The sequence below is a fragment of the Camarhynchus parvulus genome, chromosome 3, assembly GCF_901933205.1.
Source record: "Camarhynchus parvulus chromosome 3, STF_HiC, whole genome shotgun sequence".
NCBI classification, from domain to species: domain Eukaryota; kingdom Metazoa; phylum Chordata; class Aves; order Passeriformes; family Thraupidae; genus Camarhynchus; species Camarhynchus parvulus.
In genome coordinates, this window is record NC_044573.1 from 97,540,228 (window position 1) to 97,557,836 (window position 17,609).

Consider the following 17,609-nt stretch of genomic DNA (forward strand, 5'->3'; position numbering starts at 1 on the left):
TTCCTCGCCTGTGTATTTCCTTCTAGCACTTCAGTTTGCCCAGGAGATACTTACTAAGGCATGCTGGTCTTTCACCTTCTTTACCTGATTTCTTACATGGGGAAATCAGGAAGTGTGCTCTAAAGATCTGCCAGCTTTGTTCAGATCCCTGTTCCCTGAAGGCAGTTTCCTAGGGGATCCCATGGACCCAAATACTGAAATCTAACCTAAACTGCTAATCGACTGAAAGTTTCCTTTCCTAAAATTCAGGGTCCCGACTACTCCACTGCTGTCCTATATCCTTCAAGGTTGTTAATTCCATCAGAGCATAAGCACTGCAGCCCAGGTTAATGCTTTCTCTAATCAGTTAATAGGATTGATTGGTTACAAACATTTGATTGGTTACAAATGGAGAGCTCTAGGAATAAAGTAGGGAATGAATTATGGTAATGATTGTAAAGGCAGGCTCAAATGAATTTAGGGAAGAGGAGGAGAGATGTAGGTGAAAATTTTAGATCATCTTAGGGGGTGGCATATGAGAGTAAAGAACTTACAGTATTTTAGGATTTAGGAGCACAAGAACTTCAGCGATAAACTTGTGACAGCTTTTTCAGGTTGAAGCTGGTGAAAGAGGTCTGGTAGCTGTCTGTGGAACAAAGAACATAATAAACTTTCACAGTATGAAAGAAAAAAAAACATGTTTGTAGAAGGAAGGAAGAGATAGAAACACGAGTGTTTGAAGCCTTTGTGGTGACTGGAAGTGTATGTCCTTGGAGCTTTGTGGCGTGTGTTGGTGCACTAAATTTCAAGCTATGTATGTATTGAAAGCAAGCTCTTATTTCTCTACTTCAGATGATCCAATAGCCTCTAGATTACAAGGAATAAATTTGTCACTGAGTACTGTGGTTTCTCAGGCTGTTAGTTGATTTGATTGAATGCACTAAACAGCATAAATCCTTACTGTAGAATGGTCCATTGTTGCATGTATTGTATGGCTAACATGCTGACCTAAACTTCACTGAATGTCTTGCCATTTCTTATCAAGAATTTGTCAAAGAGGCAGTTGAATGATGGGCGCACTGTAGCTGAGGGTTCAGTTTAGGCTTCCTGTTACTTTGACTGAACCACTAGGGAAAAAGCAGTTCTGGTGTTTCTTAAATATTGTAATTTTTTCTGCAAAACCACCTTTATCTGTGGCAAAGTGCTCTGACTGATACTTTCTGAAATGTTTTCTATGCAGAAGACTAAAAAGACCAGTTTCTTGTATTTTTCTGCTATAAAGAAAGAGATGTAAAAGAAAAAAATAGCTTATTCTGAAATGTGTTGTACTCTGGAATATTCATCTATATTACTGCTTATCACAGAAGATGCTGAGTTGGAAGGGACCAACAAGGATCATGGTGTCCTGTTCCTGCCCCTGAACAGGACCATCCCCAAGAGTCAAACCATGTGCTTTTGTTAAGCTTTGGCATTTTCCAGAGCTTCTAGCTGAGCTAGTTTGGAATAAACCCATCAATATGATTTTCTAATTGACAGACAGCCACTTTAGAACTCTTAAGATTGAGGAGAGACTGCCTCTGCAGCTAGCGAGCTGCAAAAATGGTTTTGGCCCACAGAAGCTCCTGCCAATATGTAAAATTAATAAAAAAGAGCAAGAAAAAGGGAGGCAGACTCTTCTCAGGGGTATCCGGTGACAGGAAAATATGTAGTGGGCAGAAGGCAAGCTACATGAAATTCCACATGAAGATAAAAAAATGCTCCTTTTTTGTAATGTGAGGGTGGTCAGGTGCTGGAATAGATTTCCCAGAGAGGCTGTGGAGTCTCCATCTTTTAGATACTCAAAACCAGGCTGGACACAGATCTGAGAAAATTCTAGTTGTGCCTGTTTTGAGCAGGGGAGTCTAGATGAACCTCAGAAACTTTTTTCCAAAATCAACAATTCAGGTATTCTTAAAACTATTCCGTTTTTTAATTCCTTAAAACCTTTAATGTAGGATATAAGGCAGGTGACACCTATATTTCACTGGAATGTGAGAAGTAGAAAGGGGATTTTCAAGCAGGTAAGAACCAAATTTAATACTTAACTCATCATATGGAGACAGAGGAAACTATTACTTTAGCACTACTTCTCTAGATACAATTCATGAATAGAGCTTGCAATTTTTAATTCCGACTTTAATGTTAATATAGGTGGTAAAATATGAAATCATAAATATAGGTTGTGTATTTTCATTTTCCATTCTTTTTTGTTGTTTTTCTATAGAAAGTTTTTCAATTTATAGAGAGATGTATGGAAAGTAAAGAAATAATGCTTATGGAAGCTGATTCATATGTGTTGGAGGAATTCTACACATATCACAACCTAAGAAGTTAATGGGGTTTATATTATTAAAATTAATAGTTTACATAAAAGAGTCATGATTTGGTTTTCTAATATCAGTGGGTGTATTTGGATTTGGTTCTTGGAAAGAAAAATACTGATGCTGGCAAATTGGTAAGACAATAGAAAGAAATTCAGCTTTGACTATCTTTATATGGACTCTTAAAAGCATATATCAGCCTTTTTTTCTTCCTGAGAATTCTAGAAATCATCTTTATTTTTGTAATGAAGTGAAAAAAATTAGTCATTTTGAAAAAGTGTTTGGATTTTTGCCTTTTGATCAGTTAGTTTCCAAGAATAACAGCTATAATAGTTTAATTTATAATTCACTTTTAATAGTCCTAACACCTCCTTACCTTTTTTTTTAAATTACTGTTCTCATTAACACAAAATTTTGTCTTGATTCTTAAAACTGGGCCTCAGGATAGATGCTTCTGTGTATTTTATTATTTTTTTTCACATTTAATGAGGTTTCCAGTAACACTTTTTAATAACCCAGAAAAGAGTACAAAAAGCTCTGTTATTAATTGCTCCTTTGCATTAATATTGACTGTTGCACCTCAGCTGGGAGCTGGCATGAAGCCAGGGTAGGACTGGCTAGTTGTGCAGTGTAGATAACTGCTGTGTTTCAGTGACCTAGTGTTCCCTGTAGTCATACAGAACAGTTTTGATAACTCAAAGGCAGTTATGAAACTCATTAGGGGAAAAAAGGGAATGAAATTTGTTTAATGTTTGCTCCTCTGCACTTCAGTTATGTCCATAAAGTTGGACCAGGTCAGAACTGAACCATGTTCTCCTAATACAAAGTGAAAGGCTCTCCACTTAATGAGCTTTTTAAGCTAAAAATGGAGCATAGCCAAGTGCTACATACCAATTTGTAGTACTGCATCAGTAGTAATTTATTCACAACTTCATAAAAGAAGTCAACAAAAAAAAGAGCAGCTGCAAAACAATTAACATCTGTTGGGTCACTGTTCTCCTATGTTCACTACGAGACATTTGGAGATGCTTAATTTGTAAGAGTCTGATGCTTTTATATATTGACTACTTAAGAGAAAATTCAGTAAAGCACTAATCAGGCATGCAGTTATTCAGTGGATGTTGCTTCTAGATAATAAATGCATTCTGCCATGTATATCAAAAGCAGGTATGTTTGTTATGCATAAGCAGAGAATAAAAAGAAATTGTTTTTAACCATATTTCCAAAAGTATGTTTTAAGTATTTTAAACTATGCGTTCTGAAATGTGATTTTTTGTCAGTTATTTTAAGAATGTCTGAATGATTTTTGATAGCAAGGGGTATTAGTTTTTAACATGAGAAAAATACAGTAACCTGATTTTTAAATCCTTAATGCTAAAATACTCAGGCCTTTAAAAGTATAAATAAAATTCCTTTGTAATATCCATTTCTTTTTATGTGACATGGTGATGTTATCCCACAACTAAATAACACAAAAAAATCTGAAAGAAATCCCAGAACACAAAAAAATCTGAAAGAAAAGACTGGGTTTTTTTAAGGGGTGAATTTTTTCTTTCTTGTGGCAAGAAATACCTGTGCCTTACAAAAGAGAACTACACAACAGATTCTCCATTAAACAACCTTTTTGTTATTTAAGAACATTTTTTCTTATCAAATTATAATGATGAAGATATATTTGAATGATTTAATACCTGAAATCAATATTGATCAAAGTAGACAAGAGCTGGAATAGTTCATCTTTCATATTGTATCTTGTCCTGCCAAATATCTGCAAAAATGAAATTAAATTCAACTTTATTTACAGTGAAAGTAACAGGAACGTATGACTTCTAAAGCACATAGAGGCCTGTTTTATTGCAGCTAGTGAAGAAATTTGGCTCTGCAATGTTTGAAGCATTAGCAAATTGTTTCCTTTGAATTTACAGAGCCACATCTTATGTATATTGTGAATAACAAAAGATATTTCTCTAATTCATGTAGATAGGTTCCTTACATTCAGATGTAATTTAGATTTTGGTCGAATTTTTTTCTCCTGTATTACCATTACCAGATCATCACAAAAGCATTCAAAAAAGAGAAAGAATACAATGAAATTAGGATCCCTCATGATTCCTACTTTCTTAAACGTACTGGATATGCAACCTGATGCATTTCACCCCAAACATTGGAGTACTTACTAGTTTCATACATATGAAAAGATGTCCTTCTAATCCTTAACGTTTAGAAAATTTACTTTTCATGTTTGATAATTTGTGTCCTTGTTTCATCTTAAAAATGGTCTAAACATGATTCTATCTGCATTTCCTAAACCAGATGGTTCTCCAAGTGATACTGTGACTTAGAATAAGTCCTTTTGCTTTTATTTATTTATCCTCAGATAAATTCTGGGATAATAACCTGAATATAAATTTTATTCATAATGCATTATGATACAATTGCCAGGAAAAGAAAAACTAATTGCAGAAATGTAGTATTGATATTGTTTTAATTTTTTTGGTTTTTTTGACATAGAAAGGGTTGGAAGTGATTAAGTGATTGGGCCAAGCTGTTAATTTTTATTCTGCCATGTCAATGCTCTCTTTCTTTTTTTTTTCACCCCTGCAGATGCACATGTACAGCAGGGTGGACAGGGCCAGACTGCAGTGAAGATATAAATGAATGTGAATCTGAACCATGCTTGAATGGAGCCACCTGTTTTGAATCTGTGAAGCCGGGGCAGTTTGTCTGCATTTGTCCTCCATTTTATACTGGTGACTTCTGCCACCAGCGCTTCAGTCCCTGTGAGCTGCCTTACAATCCATGTATAAACAATTCCACCTGCTTGGCACAAGTAGATGGAAATCCAATGTGCATTTGCAAAACAGGTGAGAACTGGAATAGTTAATTTCTTCCATTTTCTGTTGTGCTCTGGAAAATTGCAAATATATATTGAATTTGTGACTATCTTTAATGTAAGTGGAAAAGAATATGTTTCAAAGAACCTAAAACCATTATGAATTGCAGAAGGTTTATCAGTTGTGTTAAGACTGGAAAGATAGCTGTCAGTTTACTTATTATTAATTTCTTACTTTACAATACTTATTAAATCTATTGTGGCTTAGATTCAGCACTCAAAATCAGTATTTCTCAGTCAGTTGTTACAATGACATAGAGATAGAGATGCACCTGGCCAGCAAAGACAAACTAAATTGACAAACAGACAGGCAGATTTAGAAAAAATGTATGCAAATTGGTGAAAGTACAAAAATTGGAGCAAGTTGGAAATTGTTTCTTTTCCTGCTGAGCTGTCAGGAAGGCCTGGCACATCAGGGAAGTAATCTTCCCTTGCTTAATGGATATAGTGGGTTTCTCCGTGTATGCACAAGGAACCAAATCACAGCAGGTGCTGACAGCTTCCCTGGGCCATGGCTTAAAAGACACAATCTCACCCTCAATGTACAAGAGCTGCTAAGGTAGAACACAGCAACAGTTTAACTGTGCAGAACATTGCTATACACTTCCATGTAGGAATTGAAGAACACATTAACTAATCAACAACTGTACTGAAAAGTTAGAAAAGTTAAGTGGTGGGGGAGTGCAATTACTGAAACTGGAATTGGAGCAGGATTTTGAAGTCTTCACTGTTATGCCTATAAAGGTAGGGGTCTCTTATGGACAAAGGCTAGCAGATAACTGCAGTGTTACATGACAATACTATTATTTGTCATTTATTAAGCCACAAAGATATGGATATAATATCTAGGAATGAGGAGCATATAATACCTTGGGTTTTTTACTATTAAGGTAAATGTTACCACAAACTGCTGAGGAAAAAACCCAAAGATCATTGGGGAGGTATGCAAGTTGCTTAGAGAAGCATCTTTAAGAAAAGTTGTTTTTCAAAAACATAAGTAGATTACTCCAAAACACTTGACTTAGTAGTAAATGGCATGTGGATTAAAGTTGCCAGTAGCTAACAGTCCGGTCATTAGAAAGGTTGAGTCTGGTGTAACAGGAATCACAAAATGTAGCAGTGCTTACCAAATTTTAACAACTATCTGAGAGCACCATATGGTAGAACACCATATCTGAGATGGGTACAGCAGGACCATAAATTATACCACTGACAGTGGTACACATTTGGAAGAAAAAGAGAATATGCATTGGCTAGGTCAGAGAAGATAAAAGCTGATGGAATATGAATTGGGCAGAATCAAAGTTGATGTAAGATGTTAGTTTAGGACTGAATTACCACAGCAAATTGGTGGGAAGATGATAAAGTCAAGATTAGCTGTAGTATAAAACAAAGTTGCATCTTTATTCCCGTATGTACATTGGGGAACTATAGCCGTCTGATTTTGCTATAAAGAGTTTTAAAATTCTATAAATACTGTTAATGTAAATCTTACTCTTGAGCTGTTTGCCCTAGATACAGAGGTTTTCTTCCTTCAAAGAGATAGCTTATAATATTTGTGTAACAAAACTGGGCTCTCATATCATAGAACAGTGTTAGACCATGACTTTAAGTCAAATTGTCCACAGAAGCAGGCTAAACAGTTTAAAAAGTTATGATCTCTACAACTGCAAAATGGTATATTTAAGATTGCAAAAATGTTGTAGGGAGAGTCATTATTGCAAAAGCTTAGGAATCACTGCTGTAGAACAAGTTTCCCAAGAGGTGTAGAGAAAACCCCTCTTAAATACTTTGCCAGTAATTGATAAGCAAGGGTTTGATCAAGACAGTTGGGAGGACATAGGGGTTTGAACTGTTAATCATATAGCCAGCACTGAATCTCCTTAAATAACACAGCAAAATGCAAAGAAAACAGGAGGAATGCAAAACTTAGGGCAAATAGCAGAATTTTTATTGCTTAATTTATCAACATATCTTTCCAGTATTAGAGAACTCCATTCTTAGAATTAATCTTAATAATAGAACTGAAAATTTAGTGTAACAGAAAAGCAAGGCAGGAGATGTAAGCAAGATTATATAATTTAAATAATGTTGAAATATTTGTAGCTGAGTCTTGGCCACTATTCATAAATTCCCCAGAAGGTCTACATGAGAAAGATCCAAAGAGAAATTCAACCGCATATATAAGTAAAATAGAGGGTAAATAAACAAGAGTCTAGGCATTAGACCATGCAACCCGAAAGAGAGATAGGACATTTTGGTAAAAATAGTGATGCTTTCTAAGAATTGTGTTCCAAGAAAAAAAAATACTGAAAAAATGTATTCAGAACCAAGGAAAACTATGAGAGGGCATACAACTACTAAGTGCAAGATCAGCTCTCTGCTGGAACTGATGAACAAGTTTAATTAACGATGAAATGGGAGATAAAAGATAACAGTTTTAAGAAAGTGTGAAACCTGTGTAATTATAAGCACATAAATATTGCAAAGAATAACAAGATAAAAAAATAATTTGCAACCATAAAATACAGGCCAGAAAATATTTAGTGTTTTCTAATAAGACTTTTTTTAACTGCAATTTATTCTTTTATGAGAACTATTAGTAGTTATTGTTATAGTAGCTATATAGTAGCTAACCAAGCTAGCAGAAAAGGCAGATAGAGTTGTTGCGGACATAAAGACAGAAAGAAAAGGCCAAGATTGCTGAATTTAAGCGGTTCCTAGAATTCCTGCTTCTTAGAAAGTAGAAGATAATCTCTCTTTAAAATTAGATGTAGAATTTCCTTCATTAGTCCAAGTAATACAGATAGGATAACCTCAGGATGTTCATGCAGCCTCCGTATTACAATGAAAACAATTTTCCGTAAACATGTTAGGTTGTGATAGAAAAATTATCAGGAAATGCTACATACTATACATTAAGTATTGCATACATATAGAGAGAGTTCATATCAAAGCTTTACCTACTCTTTTCAGAAATATGGATTATTTGGCTAGCATTTGTGTTAACTCAGTAGCATCTTAATGAGTTATGGTAGAAGGGAGATTGGACCAATATAATAATGTATGTATTATTGAAAGAAATAAACTGGAAATGTCTGGATTGTGGATGTCCGCAGTATTACATTAAGGAGGTGTTATTTTCTGATATACTTCATTTCAAACAAAAGTAGACATATAAAGTGAAATGGATAATGCTGTAGAAATGTTTATGTCACTCTGCCGACTATTTAGGCAGCTTAGGAAAAATCTTTCAGGTGGTAGGCAGGCTGAATTCTTGACCAGTTGCCTCTTGTGGTTTTGCTGTAAAGTTGGGGGGTTTTGGATTTGGTGGTTTTTTTTTTTTTTTTTTTTTTTTTTTTTTTTTTTGTTTTTTTGTTCTTTTGTTTTTTGTTTTTTGGGTTTTTTTGTTCTTGTAGTTTGTTTGGTTTGTTTGATTTTTGGGGTTTGTTTTTGTTTTTGTTTTTTACTTCCACAGCTTTTGGAAGCACACAGTTTTAGAGAGGAGTAAAAAGAACAGCGGGGTAGCAACATTTGTCATTACAGCACGCAAGTACACAAAAGATTTGTCATCTTATTTATCCTCATTGCAGCTTTAAAAATATAAAGCTAGAAACTGAGAAGTTGAAAAACTGGTTTATGCGTGGGGATTAAGGTTAAAGCCATCAGTTTTAGAGTGTAATGAAATTATGTGTATTGTTTCAGGGAAATCTATAAAAAGGACTCATCTCTAAGGAGAAACAATAGCAACAGTTTTTACTGGAATTATGCATTCTGTTTTTTCTTTGTCCTTTCTAAAAGCAATACATTCTTTATGTTTCAAGGTAATTTTTGAAGTCCTTGTTTTAAACAGATTTTCACTGGACTTTTTCTCCTCTTTTATCAGTCTCCTGTCAATAGCTTTCCCATGACACCTACTCTTTTTTCTAGATGCTAGTGATCATTTTTATTTGGTCTATAGCACCTTACAGCTAGAAATTTGAACCGAGGCAAAATATTTTTCAGCCAATGCCTGAAACAAGGCTAAGTGAAAATTATTATAATCTGCAAAATTTATAATACCAAGCAGAAATAATAAACAGATTATGAAAAGCAAGTTGTTCAAATTGGAGTTTGCCATTGTCAAATTTCTGAGTCCTTCAGTACCAATTTCTTTTTCAGACATGCGCATACATAATTTACAAAGGGAAATAGCCTTTTTACAGTGCCTAATATTTTACACACCTCTGATTTTGATTCATGTACCTACTTATGTTATGCTGAACAACCTAAGTACCTGAACTAATGATTATGGGACTGCTATTATATCTCTGCTGTTTGCAAATATTGGTTCATAAATAGTTCATGGTAAGGACAGAAACATCTATGGTACTGTTCTGATGAGCGAAACAGTAGAGAGATTAGGGCAAAAGAATCCCATTAGAATCCTGTTACCTGCAGAGGTCAATTTTGTAATATTTCTCTGCAATGGAATAAGGAGATGGAAATGACCATAAATGTGACAGCAGATATTTAGCTTCTATATTATGCATATTCCATCACTTTGCAACTCCCAGAAGCCCCATAGACAGAGTTGACAAATTCAGGATTTCCTATATTTCAGAGAAACAGAAGTAAAAACAGCATCTGTCTCATCTCAAGTAACAGCTATCCAGATGTTCCTAGACCTCATATCATTAAAATAACTTTCACGCCACCTGAACAATTAAAAATAGAGAGAAATAAGATTTTATTTTTTAACACTGTAATAAGAAACTGTAATAATTTTCAGTTGTTTTTCATCTCTGTTCATTTCTGAAAGTCTCGAATATGTGATGTTACTACAAAAATTAACCTTACTGAGATACTTCCTCAAATATATCTATACGTATTCAATACATTCACAAATGTTTTAAACTAATTGCAATAGCATTATAAAGCTATATATCTATATATATAGCTATATATATATCTAGATATATATATATCTATCTATCTATGTCTGTGAGTTATTTATAACGTTACATTGGTTTACCTTCAGTGTGTCCTTTTCAGTAAAGTTCCATTTTCCCTGCCCATTGACATCCTTCCACTCAGTAATCAAATTTAGTTTTAGAAATTTCAAACATCACAAATAAAAGAGAGATTACAGATGAGGAAGTTGACTACAAATAGTCCTATGAGTCCTAGTGTCTTACATTCACTAATGCCCTCCAATTTCTTAATTAAACCAGAGTTAGAGAGACGTGTTATCAACTTTTCTGCTCTTACTCAGTGGCACTGAATGGCATGTATCAAACACCTACTGAATATTTTGTGTGTCAGTGACTTCTGCCTACTCACACAACCAGGCCTAGTACCTAACTTGGTCTGTGGTGTACTAATTTATAGTTCTTTTATCTTTCTTTTTTCCTTAATCAAAGCACAGGCAGGAATAGATGAAGGTTCAGCATCATTAAGATGCAGATTACATGTGCCGCAGATAAGAAAAGTATTTGGATGGTTCACTCTGGTTCAGGCTCATTTGCACATAATAAACTAAACCATTCAGAATACAATTTTTTATGTGCTGAGGGATATATTTCAAAACAGAATACTGAGACAGAATTTTTCTTGGTATTATGACGATTCTTTTACAGTTTTTTGGGGGGATTGGTTGGGTTTTTTTGCTGTTTTGTTTTGGACTTGTTTTGATTTGGTTTTGGTTTTATTGTTGGGTTTTAATTTTGTGAAACATACAGATGGAAAATAAATGAGGGTATCCTTTCATGCTCAAGAAATTTCTGGAAAAAAAATAACATCATAACAACATAAATGACTATAATTGAAAGGCTATTTTGAGAAATGTTCCAGGCTTTATTTTCCCAGCTTTATAGTAACATTGCTGTGAAACCTTCAGCAAATATTAAGAGCTCATTTCAGTCAGGCCCAAAAGTTATTGAACAGAAATAATCCTGAGGAGAAGAAGAAAATACCAACTGCTTTGATGTGGGCTCATGTTTAGATCATATATTGGAGTACCAGCAAAGATTTCTTTCTACAGCTTTCTTTGGAACTCTGACCAAGACACTTATTTCTTCCAGACGAGATTTTCTCTAGATAAAAATAAGCCATACTATTCTAACAGCAGTCTTTCATTATTTCCTTGCCTTCATTAGGTACTTTGAAAACCACAAATACAAAACATAACCAAAAAAAATTATTCTTATTGGGGTATTTAAAAAAGTAAAGTTGACAATTTTTGGTTATTGTTTTAATAAAGAATTCAGTAGAACCTTTGCCATATTTATAGCAATATATGCTGAATTTCAATAGCTAAATTTAAAGTTGTTTCAATATATTTTTTCTATACCAGTGATGTTCAAAATCACTTGGGTGAACTCTATTTATGATCTTTAGACAACCTGCAATCAGCACTCGCATATGTCATACAATGCAAATAGTTTTCTCATTGCAATGGTTTCATTTCTCCATCAATTGAAAACAAATACATTGAATCTGTGCAAAATTCAACTGAGTAGCTATAGGTTCTCCAGGGTATGTATAGAATTTCACCACAAGGATGCATTTAGGAGAACACCTATTTATGCAAATGTTATAAGATGCAGTATGCTGTCTAAGAGCAAAAATAGGGTTCATGTATCACTGAAAACTGTCTTATTTCATTTTAGTACATATTCTGGAACACTTACACAGGCAAATATAATGTATTATGCAAGTGATGTACTGTGCAGATAAGACCTTAATCACATTTTGTCTTCATTAAATATAAAACCAGTTGTTTTTTTTCTCAGCTACTGACTGCTTTGAATAAATGTGGTCCTCTAACTTCCACTACTCTCTAATATATTAATTACTGAATTAGCTTTTAGTTTCTGATTTTGTCCCACACTTCCAAGAAAGCTTTTCTGTCCTTTAAAATGGGTTGCATTTCTCCAATATATTTATCCAGATGCTCTATCCAAATCTGCTCTCTCTAATTCATTAAAGTATGTTGAGACTTCATTTACTGCCTGGAAATCAACTAGCTGAAGCTAAGGAACAAAAATAGTTGAAGAAAGTTCTTTCAGGGTTACTTCTACTTGTAGTTCTGATCTTAGGGTCAGTGAGCAGTAAGGGCTGGCTCCTTCAGAAGCTGCAGTCAGCTGCAAGTCTGACAGTATGTGAATGAGGCACAGCAGGGCAGAACCAGTGGCTGTGTCCAGGAACAGCAGACGGGGCCAGTCAAGGCTTCAAGGAATGGGGCAGACCCAAGGGCAAGCCAGGGAGCCTGTATGTAGGCCAAAGTCAGCATGCTACACAGCTAGGCATTGGCCATGGCTGCAACACAGCTCAGTCAGATACCAAGGACAAAGAGCTGAAGCTAAAATGCCCCAAAGAGAAGAGGTAGCCATTGCTGATGCTTCTCTCAGGCTTTTCTTAAACAGCTTTGGGTTCAGCTGAGGTTTCCCAGGCCAGCCACTTTCATTGTCTGAGTTAGTCCTGGGCTCAGATAGCCAAATGCCCATGAGAATCTGTGACCTTTTAATTTACGTGAAGTAGTTGAGTTCATTCATTCACCATTAATAAAATCTGTGTTTCAGGATTTGAGGGGACTTACTGTGAAGTTAACAGTGATGAGTGCATCTCCCATCCATGCCAGAATGGAGGTCTCTGTGTGGATGGGGTCAACCACTACAGGTCAGGAAAATTACTTGAATGACAGATATGATACATGTTTTTTTTATCATCTAGCTTTTCCTTTTGTACTCTGAATGTCTAATGTTTGCTGACCTTCACTGAAGGGGGGGCAGGGTTTGTAATGTGTTTGACAATTACATTATAGTCTAAATCTTCTGGTGTGCAAAAAGTAATACATACACACCATAAGTAAGACACCAAGAATTTATTGTAGGACTAACTAAAATCACAAGCATCCAATTTAAAAAAGCAGAGTTGTTGTTAGTCCACTTACACTAGTACAAACAGTCTGAGTTGAAATCAATAGAAAAACTTAATGAAGAATATAGTTATAGCTGTTATATAAGAAATCTTGCAATTATGTCTCTTTTATTACCCTTACAAAGTCTGTGTGCATCCTGTGATCAGTGATCATCTTCTTCTTCGAGAACTGGGGGTCTTATTGCAGGTCACTGGCATCTGGAAGTCTTTGTCAGGAGAACTATGATATTCACAGTGGGTTTTTTCTCGTATTCAGTCTCAAGCCTTCTTGGAGCCTCTCACTCACCACCACCCCCAAGTCCTTCTCAGCAGGGCTACTCTCAATCTGCTCCTTCCCCAGCCTGTGTGGATATCAGGGTTGCTTTGACCCATCTGCAGCACCCTGCACTTGGTCTTGTTAAATCTCATGTAATTCCTAAGGGCCTACCTCTCAAGGTTGTTTTCATCCCTCTGGATGTCATCCCATCCTTCAGGAGTGGAACACAAAAGGCTATTATTTGTAACACCATGGTCATCTCAGTGTCTCACACCCTCACTATAGATGCTATTCCAGAGCTGAAGCTATAGCATGAGAGGCATCAGTCAGCTGGCTGCAGGGCAGGTGTCAAAACAAGAGAAAAGTAGCTCAGGCCAAGGCAAATTCTAAGTAAACCCTTGCACAGTGGGGTCAGTGCGAAGCCTGTGGCTTTCAACTAATGATAACCAAGGGCTTCAAACACTCTACTTGTTGTTGCTTGTTAAAGTATTGCCTTTTGCAGTTATCAGTAAAAAGCAAACATGATTTTGGTACTATTTAATTAATACCTCTCAATATCTGCCATATGTTTCCAGAATCTTTGTAATGACCTAAAAAGTAATGTAGTGACATTGTTTTTGCTAGGTGCTCCTGCCAACATGGCTTTACTGGGACCCTATGTGAAGTGGAGGTTAATGAATGCTTATCAAGACCATGCAAGAACAATGGAACTTGCCTGGATCTCATAAACAGGTTAGTCAGTACTAAATGACAAGCTTCCCTGATTTCCTTATGTTAATTATGAGTTTGGATGGAACCTTCACCGTACAACAAGTTAAAATGGAGTAAGCAAATGCTACTGACTCAGGTTTTGTTTCTTATGTAATCTTAAAGAAAGATAGAAGGAAAAATGTCTTCTGCAAAACTTGCTCTTTTCCTCCTTACGTTTTTGGGTTTTTTTAATTTGGAAAAAGACTGGAATAGAAAAAATTTGATCTTATTAGATTGCTACAAACCCTGTGTTTGTTCAACAGCACTCCACAAGTTATTCAGAGACTTGTGCCAGGAGATCATTAGCCCTTAAGTAATTTCTTATATCTTCAGTTAAAATTATTGTGCCAAATTGTTCTATTAATTTAACAAAAAGTAAATCACCCTCTTTGCTTCAGAAACGTGGAAATGAGAAAACTCTCTTCATTTTAATATAGATGAGGATTAGGGACACCAGCTTGGGATCAGGAGATTCATATGGCTTTAAAGTGCTGCAATAGATCCCATTATTACTTCCATTGACATACCAGATTTTTCCTTTTCTAAAGATTCATTTGTAACTGTGCACCTGGATACTATGGGTCTCTGTGTGAGATGGACGTAAATGAGTGTGAAACTTTGCCTTGTTTACATGGAGGAAGCTGCATCAACAGGCTTGGAGGCTATCAGTGTCTCTGTCTACGTGGATTTACAGGTATGATCTACTCTTTCAGCCAAGAAACTTATTTCACAGGTTTTGCATGGTTTTAATATTATAGCAAGAAAAAAATTAATCTCCCTTTTGGAGGATAAATCAATACTAACTTAAAAATAGTTTTATCTAATTCTCCTGAAGTAGCTCAAGATTATTAAGACTTGAATTATAATTTCTTTAATCACCCATACATTCAGTTGAAATGAGTTATTGTATAGCATAAAGAAAATTAATGTGTATTCTTTTTAATTCAGCCAGGAAAAAAACTATTACCATAGATACAGAGTAAATTTTGCAAACAAGAATATGCCACCTTCTCATTTTAATTTGTACAAAACCATAGAAACACCTTGACTTTTGACCCGTTTGATTGACACCATTGCCTTTAGTGCTAATCTTTAAATTTTTACAGAGTCATGAAAAAATATTTAATGGGTAGAGATTCAGTAAAATTTCCCTAAAATTATGTTGACTTTTATTTAAATGTCCAGTGTGCTGCTAAGCTAGTTCATACACAATGTTTTGATAGATCCATCTTAAGCAACATGAAAACACACGGGATCATATGACTGCAGAAATATTTACAGTTGTTTCCTTAAATTGAATAATTTCTGCATTTTTTCTTCATAAAGTGGTTTTTCCTATCTATCCCAGCCTGTGATGAATGCCACATAAAGTACAAGATAAAAAAGGATGCAATTTGCGTCCACTGAAGTGAGAGGAATGTAATTCTCCACAGAACAAAGAACAAGTACAGTTATGGGAATTTCTATATAGCTGTATATCCTTCTTCCATTCACCACAAATCTAAGTCTGCATATCACTTGTGCACTGTTGCTCAAAATTATTCTTGATATTTCAGTAAAAAAATGAAAAAATCTATATAATTTTCCTGCCTAAATTTTTTCAAGCCTCCCCCTGCAATATTTTCTTCAGATGGCCTGTGTTCTAAGCAGTACTTCTTGGGTGTCACAGAAACTTCTGTTCATTAGGCAGTGGTGCTGCAGATGTAATTTCCAATTCTAAAACAGCTGTATTAAAGTTTATGTACATGTTTCTGTAAGAATTCCCTGTTATATTTATAAAAGACAAGACATCTGCACATGAACACTTAGGAGATTCTAATTTTAAAAGGAACAAGCAATCCGCAGGTGTGCTTTTGTCTTGATTTTTCATTATTGACAAATCAGTTTGACTTTAGTGTTTCCCTAACATATTTAGGCAAAAAGGATAAGATGTTGGGTTTTGTTCTGGGGTTTTTTGTGATTCTTTTTTTCCAATTAGCTGTAATTTAGGAAGAACTTTTCTTTCAAAGACCAGACCCCTTTAAAGACAGATGACAGCATGAATTTTTTCCAATGATCAGTTAAATTTAAAAAAAAGTCTTAATATACTGAGAACTTTAATCATCAACTATTAAAATATTATACGCTTATAAATGAATGGAAACTGGAAACAAATTAAAATACATTTAATTGTTTAGGCCAAATTATGTTAATATATTTCATTGTTTATTAAATCTTATTTTAAAATTAATAACTTTTATTAGATACTCTGAATGTTTTTCCTGGTCATCATGTAATTTACTGTCTTAGAGAAGCCAGTCTTTAGACATTGATCTCTGCTCTGTTGCCTCTAAAATTTTGGCATATAATGTATCTTTTATTTTAAATTCTTGAGTTATTTAAGTTTAAAATAGAATTTTAAGTTCTCCATGGATTTATCTTATTTTGGATTTATTTTACATTGTTCATAAGTTTATTTCATTTTAAATAGATTTTTAACAAAAAACACTTAAGAAATAATTTTTAAACCATTAAAATATAGTTTGTTATCCACACTGCTAATATAAAATCTAAGGCTTTGCATATCACATAGACTCTTAAAAAAGGTGATCACCTTTCAGAGTAAAAATGCACAGGTGTATTCTGACACGATTTCACTGGCAGCAACAATGATCTTCCTAAGCTCTAAATATCACTAATGCACCCTGATTAAAATCCTTACACCGGATACGTTGGAAAATAAAACTTTGGTGATCTGGGCATGTAAGAAACTGTTTATTTCCTAGAGCAAAATAAGAAGTAAAGTGATTTTATAAAGCAGTTCTGAAAGTCCAAAGTAGAATAGCTCTTTACTCACATCATAGCTATTACTGCTTGTTGCTTGTAGGTTGGTGGTACCAGAGTGTTAGATATAAAAACACAAAATGGGAGATGCCTTGTGAGTCACTGAATCTAAAATCTGTTTTGTCTAGACAGCTATTTGTTGGCTGGAGTTAGTGCTTATAACAATGTTAGTGCTTATGAATGTTAGTGCTTATAACAATAACTGTTGAATTTATACTTCAAATCTAAAGAAACTAACAACTAAACGTTTTGCTTTGTAATGAGACTTAATGTGCATGGAGGATAGATATTTTGAGTAAGAAAACACTGTGCTTCCATAGTCCTCTTTACACTAAAATAGCCTTTGAAATATGTCTTAGGAATTTTTTTCCCTCTACATGTTTTAAGAATCCTTTGATTTTGTAAATGTTACTATAAATACAGGAAATTTGTTGATAATCTAAGGACACCAAAAAGTATGTAACAATTATTTTGGCTTGATAGGCTTTGTGAGGGAATCTGAAGATACACTTTAAACAAGTGGAACTTTCATGACTGTTTGTTGAATTATAAATGAAATGGAATTTAACCAGCAAATTAAAACTAGAAGCAAAATGTGATCTAGGAGTACAGATATATCTTCATTGAT

The 17,609-nt window shown here is 34.6% G+C and overlaps 1 protein-coding gene across 1 annotated transcript in view; it reads left to right on the forward strand.

Moving 5' to 3' along the window:
- EYS (eyes shut homolog) overlaps positions 1–17,609 on the forward strand; it is a 703,292-nt gene that overhangs the window by 273,209 nt on the left and 412,474 nt on the right. Inside the window, exons 21-24 of the mRNA XM_030944777.1 lie at positions 4,944–5,203; positions 12,795–12,891; positions 14,033–14,140; positions 14,707–14,852. Coding sequence (XP_030800637.1) covers positions 4,944–5,203; positions 12,795–12,891; positions 14,033–14,140; positions 14,707–14,852 — 611 coding nt within the window. The remainder of the gene's footprint in view (positions 1–4,943; positions 5,204–12,794; positions 12,892–14,032; positions 14,141–14,706; positions 14,853–17,609) is intronic.